Raw genomic sequence first — 12,682 nt, forward strand, 5'->3', positions numbered from 1 at the left:
TAAAGAATTGGGGTAGCTGGTGGTGGATACCTGAAACTATTAAACTACAACCCAGAACCCATGAATCTCGAAGACAGTTGTATAAAAATGTAGCTTATGAGGGGTGACAGTGGGATTGGGAATGCCATAAGGACCAAACTCCACTTTGTCTAGTTTATGGATGGATGTGTAGAAAAGTAGGGGAAGGTAACAAACAGACAAAGGTACCCAGTGTTCTTTTTTACTTCAATTGCTCTTTTTCACTCTAATTATTATTCTTGTTATTTTTGTGTGTGTGCTAATGAAGGTGTCAGGGATTGATTTAGGTGATGAATGTACAACTATGTAATGGTACTGTAAACAATCGAAAGTACAATTTGTTTTGTATGACTGCGTGGTATGTGAATATATCTCAATAAAATGATGATATAAAAAAAATAAAAAAATAAAAAAAATAAAAAAAAATAAAAAAAAATGAAGGCAATGCATCCATATGTCTGCAGTGCTGAGCAGAAGGGAACCTGCCTTCCCCGGGCACTTCTGGATGGAGGCTGGACTGACTCATGTGTAGGAAAGGTGACAAAGGGCAGATGAACAAGGACATAGCACTCATACCAATTCATTTCCTCCTTATTTTTCCCTCTCTTGATGGAGCTGGACTCTCTGACTGCAGAAACCTGAGAGTGAAGATGAGCTTTGGCAACTGTTACTGTAGACATGATAGTTTACTCAACCCGCTACTGAAATCTTAGACCTGTGCTGGAATGCAGCACTCCTCTTGGCCCAAAAGAGCTTGCAAGGAGTAAAGTAGCAAACAGATGCTTCTTGTCAGAACTGGCCCTGTGCAACCTGGAAACAGAGCATCTTCCCCAAAGCAAGCAGCTTTCCCATGGACAGTGCCAGACTGTGTCACTGACAGGTACCATTCCTGGGCCACAGGTGACCCGAAGGAGGGCTGTGTGCAGCAGGTGGGATGCTAGGCTCTAGCATGCAGCCCACTCTGATGTCCTTTCCATAATCTCTTCCACCTGAGTGACATGCTCTCATAGCCCATGCCTCTGCCCCACACTGCCTCATTTCCTTTAAGGACACAGCTGCTCTGTGAGGTAGACTGAATAGAGGCCCCTGAAGGTGTCCTCATCCTAATCCCTGGAACCTGTGAATACGTTACCTCACATGGCAAGGGGATTTGGCAGGTGTGATTAAGGTAAGGACCTTGAGATGGGGAGATTTTCCTGGATTCTCCAGGTAGGCCCAACGTAGTTCCAAGTGTCCTTATAAGAGGGGAGCAGGAGACTTACAAGAAGTCCATGTGACAACTGAAGCAGAAGAAAGCAGAGCAAGAGAGAGAGGATGCTATGCCACTGGCTTTCAAGATGGGGGGAGGCACCACAAGCCAAGGAAAGCGGGCGACCTCAAGAAGCTGTTCAAGACAAGGAAATGGATTCTCGCCATTGCCTCTAGAAGAAACCAGCCCTGCCAACACCTTGGTATTAGTCCTGTGCGACATTGTGGGCTTCTGACCTCTGGGACTGTAAGAGAATAAATCTCTTATTTGTTTTAAGCTACTAAACTTATAATTTGTTATAGCAACAGGAAACTAATACACTGTATCTCGAGAGCTACCAGTAGCTACCTTGTTCTCCTATGTAACAAAAAAAAACGCATGGGGTGATCATCTAAGTTACAAAGTGAACCTGCTCATAAAATAACCAAGCTAAGGTACAGGAGGTAGGCCCTAGGGGTAGAAGAAGCAAACAGCTGCCTTTAGTCAGAGATGAGATATTTTACATCCAAAGTCACATTAGCATTTTAGGAGAAGCTTTTTAAGATATAAGCCAGCAAAACTATTCATTCTGTCTTCAAATAGAATGTTTTAAAATAACTTTCCCAGGGTGGTGCAATGTTGATAAATGTGTTTATTATAGCCTGTTAGTCATTTATCTAGTGTTTAGCTAAATTGTTTTGAATCGGGTTGTGATATTCCTGACTTAACTCTGAATTTTTTCTACTCAGGTCTGTGAGAACTCCTGACATCTGAAGCTTCACTATCAAGTTTCCATAGCAACAGGAAAAAGAAAAAAAAATCCAAATCTGGAGACTGCAGTTTACAGTTCTTGAACTCCACAACTAGGCCTCAATTGTTCTAGATTTTAATTTTCTTTGCAATTTCACTTAGTCTGTACATCACCAGTTTTGATAGCATCTTCCTTTATCCTTTAATTAATGGAATCCTCTGAATTTTTCCTGAATGTTTAAAGATCATGACATATAACTTGACCTTTTGGGAGCAGGAACAATGACTACTTTTCCTGATGTGTTGACATGTGGCTAGTCAGTGTGTCACACGTTCAGCTGTCTGTGGGTTAGTACTTGTATATGTATGAGTTTCTGTATGTGTATATACACAGTATTTATACGGAGAGACTATTCAGGAGAAGCCTACTTTTGATATATCGTTCTTCCTTAAGAGGTTAAACAAAGAAGGGACCGAAGCTAAGACAGCTGAACCTTCCAGGGCTCGGCATCCAGCTCAACCCTAGCACAGAACACAGAGCTGACCCTTCCACCCGGATGTTGCTTCTCCAACATCCCAATCAGTCCCAACACTGGCACAGCCAGCCAGGCAGGTCCACAGACAGGGAGAGCAGAGAAAGAAGTTGCTTCCCGTTAGCATGAGGAGCTCTACAGCCAATTCCACTGCCATCCCGCATGCCATGATCCCAAGCAAAAGTGGTGGAGGAGCAGAGCAGGAAACGTTACCACCAAATGCCGAGAAAAGGGCTGACATACTCTTTCATGGGCATCCGCCTGCATTTCCATGTGTCCTGCATCCACAAGTCCCACTGGTCACTACAGGGCACCGGCCGTGGTCAGACTCTCTCCCTCCTCGGTATTTGGAAATGTCATCCTGGAGGTCATACACACAGAGGAAGAATCAGCAGCTACCATCCTGGCTACACACACATGCCCACATGTACAGACAGACATTTATGCACCTACACACAGTTTGTTTCATATACCCATGCATAAACTAGAGTAAATACAGGTAGTTTTAAAAGTAACCTTTTGTGTGAATCGACTACCGTTGTTTGCAAACCTGAAAATAAAAGATGTTCGCTATGTATGAAAAGTAATTGATTTTTATTCTGTGAGCATGTGAAAGTAAGAGGAAGGTTAGTGCTTGTACTAAGATTATCTTCTTGTTGATAAACTGTAAATGAACCATCAAAGCTCACACCAAATTTTTATATCAAATAAAACTAGTGACAGCCTGCGGCTTTTTATTAGAGCTCGCCACGAACTAGGGTAAGTGTCTTAGCATATTTTAATGCAGTTGCTTACTAAAGGTTTTAACCACATGCGCGCACACACATGCTTCCTTATGCAATCTATGTTTGCACCTGTGCTTTTCAGTTAGCCTTCTATAGGAAGTAGAAGTCATATGTTGTCTTTATTGTAGTGAAATTATGCAGATAGAGTTCCATATATTGTATTTGTTTCAATAGTAAATCTTTTTGGAACCATATAGAATGCAGAGATTTTTTTTCCATGAAATAAATGGGTATTGGTGGTTACAACTGCTGGACAGTAGCTTTTCTGATTTCTATGTTGTGTCTGATATCGCTGATGCTGGGTCTTGCCTGGATGCAAATTCACTTTTTGACCAACCATTTGGGGTCCCCAGTCCACCTCCTGTTGGGTGAGTGTCTCGAACCACCAGGTCTCAGCGTGGGCGGCCCACACATCCTACATGCCTTCATGATACAAATTGAGCAAATCAGAGTTGGCTGGAGAGGTGGCCGAGTATTCCAGGACAGGGACCATCTCATTTCAATCACAGCATCAGCAGAGTCACAATGATAGTTCTACAGTCCCAACACGTGTATTTTTCTCTGGAACAATTCTGGTTATTCAGACTTGACATCTTGAACATGACATGACTGTTCACGAGTGTGTGCCCCTGACTCAGGGGCAGGGGGATTGTAGCCTGCATCCTCACACTGACAGTTCACAGCTTTTCCTCTGCTGCCTTCACACCAGCCACATGCCTCCCAGGGACACCTGGCTCCCCTCCTCCTGCAAGGCAGGAGTACCCCCCGAACATATAGAGGATGGGACTCAGTCACCGGGGGTCAGAGCCTCCCACCACGACCTTGAGCCAACTTAGCGAGAAATGCAGATGCTGAGTGACCCATCCACTTAAGTAAACAAGTGCAAGACTCCCTTCCTCTCAAGCCACTGGGCTCTTGGGTAGTTGGCAAATCAAGCCTATGGTTGAACTTAGAACACAAAAAATAGGAGTCAAGTGCATACTTCACTAACAGACTATGCCTCAACTGTTCATTTAAGTATATTCCCTGTGCCAGAGTTCCTATCGGGAGAGAGGTGTTTCGATCATGTTATCTCTAACCCTTTCAGGGGCGGGAAGACCTATCCTGAGAAGTCAAGGTGGTAGGTAACATTTCCTGAATCACAGGTGTTTTCTCACTGACTAGAATACTTTCACATTGTTTATTGCAAGGAAAAGCAGAATCAAAATGTTATTTCATTATTAGCAAAGCATTTTATCTTAGTCAAACTTATTTTTTAAAAATTCAAAGTTAAGAGCCAGAAATTGCTTTTCCCAATTACTCAACACAGGTGGCAGATTTTATTTCCATCAATTTTATCTTAGTCAAACTTATTTTTTAAAAATTCAAAGTTAAGAGCCAGAAATTGCTTTTCCCAATTACTCAACACAGGTGGCAGATTTTATTTCCATCAAGTAAGCAGTCACGCCTTCTTCAATTCTTATTAATACATAAGCCATGATAGTTGATTAAAACTTACATTTTCTCCCCATTTTATACATAAGTTAATTACTTCAAATAATTTGCTTCAACAGAAAATTTGCAAACATTTTCTAATTTTGATGAAAGTTGCCTTCTATACTCCACCCCCCACTGTGAACGTCATTTCACTGTGAACAGCAAAGCGTTGTTTTTTCAAATGAAGCTCCAGATATGCCGGTAACATTTAAGGACCAGGACTAAAGCCAAGTGTCACCTGCTAATTAACCCCTTTCTTGTCTTCTTTCATAACAGATAGATTTGGAAAAACATAGATGATATAGATAGCTATGTAACAGACAGAAAGGTAGGCAGACAGACACACAGATAGCTAGATAGATGGGCTGGCAAGCATCAGGCAGATATCAAGAAAATTACTTTAGTGAGACCCTTAATGAAACAGAGGAAGGGAAGGGTTCCAGGAGGTGACCACTGCCTTCGATGGGCACTTTACGTGTGTAATTCACGGACTCCTAACAACTCTATTGAGACAGAGATCATCCCTAGTCTGGAGATGAAGAAACTGAGGCTCACAACATTCCAAATATCCTGTACTAGGTCACACACCTAGTAAGGGGCATGTCTGACCCCAAAACTGGTGCTGCTTCCACTGCACCTGCAATGCCTCACCCCAAGCCTTCAACCATTTGTCACCAGGAACACGCTGAATCCAGTTTGTATCGTCACATACAATGCACGATACTGAAAATGACAGAACAAATTGGTAAGGACGGGGCGAACAAAGCTGAAGGAAAGCAAACCTGCAAGTCGGGGCCTATATGAAACGTTTCCTTCCTCCCTGGCAATCTGTCTCCAACCGCCAGTATCGGTAAACAAATAGGAAACAGAGAGCTTGGCAGCCAGTCACAGAGATGCCAATTTGGAAAATGACCTTAAACCAACCTAAGATCCACAAACCAACACTTCAAGCCCAAAGCAAACGATTCTAGTTGTACCAGAACACCACCAATCATACTCATTCTTCCCCATAAAAGTAATCTCCTGATCTTTGGTACACAAAGCCTCAAAGACACCTCCTCCTGCCTTACTACACGAGTCAAAGCGTCCAGGAATTACATGTTGGCTGGACACCGTGTCCACCTCAGGTCTAGATATAAGGCTGCTCGAGACTGCTCGGTGTTTAAGGGAGAGACGAAAGGGGTCAGAGACATCACGATGGCACATAACAGCCACCCACCCAAGACCCTCTGCTTGTCACAGTCACCCTGAGAGAAACGAAGATGGAATAAATAAAGCACACTCTGTAAATCACGCTTGTTTCACATAGCTGCCTACTTAACCTGGACAAACGTTACAAGTCACCAGAACTCCCCAGGGGAGGAAAAAAATGTACATTAACAAAGCATTGAAACTCCCCTCCCCTGATCACTGTTGACAACAGGGCTCCACACCCTTGTGTCACAAGACCCTGCCGAGACTCTGTTCTCACACCCCCCTTCTCCTAACCCTTATAAACCACTCCCTGGCACCCCTGCTTTTGCAGAGCACTCACTGCCATCTTTCCCGGAACCATAACTCCTGTAAGTCCTACTAAACTCATGTCTGATTCTTGGTCCTTGAGCTAAACTGGGTTGTGACACTGTCACATCCATATACCATCCGGAATCTTCACAGGTGCACTGTCTGCCCCCAGTGTTACCTGCTCCTGTTCTGAAAAACACTGCCTTACAGGTTAGCAAACTTTATCGGGGAAGGGCAGGAAAGAAAAGACTTGGGGCTTTGGGAGCCAAATACAGTCTCTGTTGCATATTCTTTCTCACTTGTTTCTTCTATAACCCTTTAGAGAGTAAAAACCATTCTTAGCTCTCAGGGCCCTGGGGCTGTAGTTTGCCAACCCCTTCTTGGAGGAAGATTTGGCTCCCCTCATTCCTAACCCGTAAAACCAATGGGTTAGGAAGATTAAAGAGTTAGGGTCCCTTCCATTTCTAACCTTCTGTTACCTAAGACGGTTTTGCCTTCCTATCCTTAGTTTTTCCCATGACTGGGCACAATAAAAAATCACTGAGAGCAGGGCTCTTGGGTTGCTGAGGTGCGCTCGCTGGTTCTTTCAGCAGAACATATTGTTTTTAGGCAAGGTTAGACGGATCACCTTGAAAGTCACACCCTATACTTGAAGCAATATGCTTGAGAAAACTAGCCCAGATTTTAACCCATCGTTTTTAGCCAAGAGGACGGCGGAAACACCTGCATAAATCATAAGCTCCCATCCCCTCTGGAGGCTGAAACAGCCTGTCTTCTCATGAAAGAGAGGAGCTGCACTGATCCAGACAGAGGAAATCCATTCAAAAGTGAAACGTGGATCCCAGATCAAACACCTCTGCAGACACTCCTAACACACCTAAGAGTCACACACTTTGAGAGTGAGATGAGCAAGAAATAGCAAACCCTGCGGGGGCTGGAGGCTGAGCTGAACTCACTCAGACAGGGAGTGGTCAGGAAATGGGGGGACGGGGGCTTTGAAGTGCAGGTTGAGGCATTTAATGTGATACACAAATGAAGACCTGCCGAGAGGGCTGGGGAGGAGGAGGAGGTAAACAGAAATTAACTATAACTGAAAGAAAGTGTGGGGGGGGGGTGAGCTGTAAGCTCTGAATATTAAAGTATATCCACAGGAAGAAGGGAGACTAAATCTCAGTCAGTAAACACATGATTGAAAGCCTGGGAAGGGCAAAGGAAATAGCTGTTCAATAAAAATGTGTTCAGCTTTCATTTAAACGATTAATCAAAACCACCTCTAAGATTTGGATCCAGGAAACCAGAAATTAATTACCCTACTATCTGTTGAAGAAAGTACACAATATAAAATCGAACGTGTGCCTTATTGTTAATATTGTTAAGCAATCACATCTGTTTATAAGAGAGTTCAGGAGAACAGAGACTCAGCTGAGAAGACAGAAAACCAGCACAATTTCTGACAGTGACCACTAGAGCTGAAAGTTCCAAACCAATCACCCAAAGGGCAAATAATCAGAGACACTAAGTAGCAAACTGAAACTGCATGCAAAAAACAGAGGTTTCAGAACCAGAAAGACTTGAAATGCTGCATGGTGTTAACAGGCATTAAATATATGAATATATTTAATATATTTAAAGAAATGTCAGAAGGAATTGAAAATAAAGAGCAAAACACAATAAAAAGGACCATGCCATTTTGAAAAAGAAGCAAGTTTCCAGAATAAAAACTATAATAATTAGAATTAAAAATTAAATGGATGGATTTAATCACAGACTAAACTTAACTAAAGAAAGAATTAGTAAACTCAAATGAAAGATTTGAAATTTTTCCAATTTCATCACAGATAAAAAGAAAATTAAAAAAACGAGGGGGGAGATGGAAGATATGTATATACACATCTGACTGACATGCAAAAGAAGATAGAGAAAACAAAGCAGAGGCAATATGTGAAGCTACAGGCTGAATTTTTTTTTTCAGAATGGAGGAAAGAAATAAATTCACAGAGTTCCAGAATCCCAAAGAAACCCAAACAAGCAGAATTTAAAAAATGGATATTCGCACCCAGACATATCATAGCGTTCTGCCCAATACCAAGGATAAAGAGAAGAATGTTACAAGCAGCTAGATGGGGGGAATCAGAGGGACAGGGGGTTACCTCCAAGGGATCAAAAAGAATTCTGACAAATGATCTCCTGACCAACAATGAAAGCCAGAAGACAGGAGAATATCTTCAAGGGGTTAAGGGCAAGTAACAGTCAATGCTAGAATCCCACGCCCAGAAATATCTTCCAAAACAAAGGGAAAATAAAGACATTTCAAGCAAACAAAACCAGAGAGGTGACAACAACAGAATTTCACTAAAGAAAACTCTAAAGAAGATATTTTAGACAGAAAGTAGCCCCCAGTGGGATGAAATACAAAGCAAGGTAAGAGCAGGGAAACCAGTGAGCATGTGGGTAAATCTAAAAAAAAATAGACTGTATAAAATAATCATCTCTGTTGAGTTTTTAAAGCATAGGTATCAGGAAGAAATGACTTAAGTATTTTAATGCTCTCGTATTATTGTTCTGAAGGTAGATACAGCTATTGATTAATTTTACATTTTGATAATCTTAACACACAAGTTAAAATTTCTACTGTAATCATTAAGAAAATAGCGACAGGGTGTAACTGAGAATTAAGAATTAACAAATAACTTTGACTACTGTATCATTATATAGATGTTGTTCTTACTTCCTTGTATATTGTAAAACAAACAAAAGGAAACACCTGAAATTACTGAACTACAATGCTTTATCTTTGATAATGATTGTATAACTATGCAACTTTTATCTTGTGATTTTAGAAACTTCGTGACTGACCCCGCTTGTATCCCATTATCCTGTTTTTCAGGATAATAAAGGCAGCCCCTAATGTTTATTAATGAAGGAACTTGAGTCAGCCCAGGACTAACCCTCCCCAATTCCTAAACTACCTTACTCACAAAGCTAGCACACAATCAATCTGTGCATGCTCAATAATCAGACCATCTCTAACTCATACTCATTAACCTAAAGCCAGCCCATCTTCTGATACTATAACTATCAGAGTTAACAAAATTCAGGGAGACAGATTTTTATGCCAAGAGGCCATCTGATCTCCTGCTTGGCACTTAGCAATAATCTCCTTCTCTCTTTGAAACCCAGTGTTATAGACTGGCTATTATGCACATTGGTCAAAGAACACCCACGACATTTGATCTGTATCAACTGCATCAAACTTCCAAACTAGTAAAGAAAAAAATGAAAAACAAGAGTCCAAAGAAGGCAAGGATAGAAAAAGAAGCATAGAAAAACAGGGCAATTAGAAACCACAATAATATGACAAAAATAAATCTAAACATACAGGGAATTATAATAAAAATACACATACTAATTAAAGACAAGCTGGGATCAGCGGGACAAGATGGCCACACAGAAAGGTGTGGCATTTAGTTAGGACTCTAGAGCAACTAGTAAATAGCCAGGAACAACTAGTAAATACTCTAGAACAACCGTTGGGGGGCATCTGTGACTGGAGACACATCGTACACCAGCCTGGAATGGGTGGAACGGCTGATTGTGCAGCATAGAACTGTAAATAAAGTTCCCCAAACTGGCATGCCTCCCCAAATGGCACAGCAGGCTGCGGTAGAAAACGTCACTGTGGGAAAAAGAAGCAAAGCAGGCTACCTGGAATGAGAGAAAGTAACTCAACCAAGCTACAACTGCAGTTTTAAGTAACAAATTTGGACTACTGAATACAAGCTATAATAGCAGATAAACCCAGAGCAACCAGTAAAGTACCCTGAGGTCACTCCCAGCAAAGATTAGGTGGGGCTCACAGAAAATAAGTAAATACATGCATACATAAAAAGAGAGGCTTTTAGAGACAGCTGAACTCAGAATACTAGAAAATGGCTGTGTCCCAAGAAAAGGGGCACAGAGAACCAGGTACCAACACTGGTCCACCAGTAAAACTAGGGTGCTGGGGACTGGCTCTGAAAAGGGGCTTTCTCTCTTTTTCCATTCTTTTTCTCCCATTCCAAGTAGCTCATCAGAGAAAGCCTCAGGCATTTTCAATTGTCAGCTCTGACCCAGGGATGGGTGGAGTTAACAGAGTCAGAGAGACAAAGGAGGAATTCAAATGTAGAAGATAACTCTCTAAAGGGTGTAACAGCTCAAGCGGTGGCCCTCCCTCAGAGAATTCAGACCCCAGGACCTGCAGAGTAAAAAGAAAACCAGAAACAACTTAAGCTTGGCATGTGACACCATCAGCTCCTTGCCAGGACAGGGTCCCCTGAGAATTAATGGGGCCACACCTCTTTACATCAATGGGGAGCTGCAAGCTGACAAGTGCCACCACCTGCTGTACAGGATAGTAAAAGCAAAGAGTCTAGAGGCCTCACAGGAAAGCCTGACAACCTGCTGGGTCTCACCCTCAGGGAAACCTGATACTGAATATACCTTCCTCCTGAGACATGGGCTCATCTGGTCTGGAAAAATCTGATTGGGATAATCAAGGAAACCAGAAGCCTAGACAACAAAAAATTATTATGAGTCATTAGGACGAACAAAGATATGGCCCAAAGGAATAAACTTATACTTCAACTGAGATACAGGAATTCAAACAACTAATTATTAATCAAACAAATCTCCTAAATCAATTCAAAAATCAAATCAACAAGTTAAGGGAAGATATGGCAAAAGAGATAAAAGCTATAAAGAAAACATTGGGCAAACATAAGAACTCAAAGTTTGAAAAAACAATTGGCAGAACTTACGGGAATGAAAGGCAAAATAGAAGAGATGAAAAATACAATGGAGACATACAACAGCAGATTGAAGAGAGAGAAGAAAGGATTCATGAACTGGAGGATAGGACAGCTGAAATCCTACACACAGACGAACAAATAGGAAAAAGAATGGCAAAATACAAGCAGGGTCTCAGGGAACTAAAGGACAACATGGAGCACACAAATACACATGTCTTGAACAGGGTGTCCCAGAAGGAGAAGAGAAGGGAAAAGGGGCAGAAACAATAAAGGATGAAATAATCACTGAAAATTTCCCATCTCTTACAAAAGACATAAAATTACAGATCCATAAAGTGCAGCATACCCCAAACAGAATAGACCCAAGTAGACCTACCCCAAGACACTTAATAATCAGATTATCAAATGTCAAAGACAAAGAGAGAATTCTGATTGCAGCAAGAGAAAAGAGATCCATCACATACAAAGGAAGCTTGATAAGACTATGTGCTGATTTCTCAGTAGAAACCATGGAGGTGAGAAGGCAGTGGTATGATATATTTAAGATACTGAAAAAGAAAAACTGCCAACCAAGAATTCTATATCAGGCAAAACTGTCCTTCAAAAATGAGAGAGAGTTTAAAATATTTTCAAACAGACACAGAGTTTGTGAACAAGATACCTGCTTACAAGAAATACTAAAGGGAGCACTACAGGCATACAGGAAAAGACAGGAGAGAGTGGTTTGGAGAAGAGTGTAGAAATGAAGACCATCAGTAAGGGTAAAAAGAGAAAGGAAAAAATAAAATATGATATATTTAGTCCAAAAGACAAAATGGTAGACAGCAGACATTATGTTGAGTGAAAATTAGCCAGAAACAAAAGGATGGATACTGTATGGTGTCACTAATATGGACTAATACTGATGAGTGAAATTTGAGAGTTGAGAACAGAAGTTATCAGGAGATTTTCAGAAAGAGGTTAGAGATTGGGCATTTGATGCTGAAGGAGTACATAAGGTTCAACAGGATTGACTGTATAGATCCAGAAATGGAATGGATAGCATAATAGTGTGTCATGGTAACACAATATTGTAAGTACTCTGAACAAAGATGAATATGAGTACGGTTGAAAGAGAAAAGCTAAGGGCAGGTATGACACCAGACAGAAAGATAGAAGATAAAGACTGGGATTGGTATAACTTAGCCAAACCGAGAGTGGTCAATGATGGTGATTAAATGTACAAATATAAGAATGTTTTGAATGAGGGAGAACAGAAGAATGTCAACATTGCAAGGTACTGAAAATTGGACGGTACAGGGGAAAAAATACAATCAATGCAAACTAGAGTCTATAGTTAATGGTAACACTGTAAGATGCTTCCATTAATTGTAACAAAGGCAATATACCAAAGCTAAACGTCTATAAGAGAGGGATATAAAGGAAGTGACATGGGATTCTTGGTGGTGGTGATGTTTTCTGACCTTTTCATTGTATTTTATTTTTATTTTTCTTCTATCTTTTGTATTTTAATTCTTCCTTTTTTTTCCTTTTCCTCTTTCTTCCAGAAAGAGATGGAAATGTCCTCATGTATATTGTGGTGGTAAATGCATAATTATGTGA

General features: G+C 41.1%; 1 protein-coding gene across 1 annotated transcript in view; it reads left to right on the forward strand.

Annotated features, from left to right (window-relative positions):
- The window catches only part of CDH13 (cadherin 13), a 1,126,984-nt gene extending 1,123,424 nt beyond the window's left edge, over positions 1-3,560 (forward strand). Inside the window, exon 14 of the mRNA XM_037815674.1 lies at positions 1,996-3,560. Coding sequence (XP_037671602.1) covers positions 1,996-2,003 — 8 coding nt within the window. The 3' untranslated portion in view covers positions 2,004-3,560. The remainder of the gene's footprint in view (positions 1-1,995) is intronic.
- The last annotated feature ends 9,122 nt before the right edge of the window (positions 3,561-12,682 follow it).

This window comes from Choloepus didactylus, chromosome 22 (genome assembly GCF_015220235.1).
Source record: "Choloepus didactylus isolate mChoDid1 chromosome 22, mChoDid1.pri, whole genome shotgun sequence".
In the NCBI taxonomy this organism is placed as follows: Eukaryota; Metazoa; Chordata; class Mammalia; order Pilosa; family Megalonychidae; genus Choloepus; species Choloepus didactylus.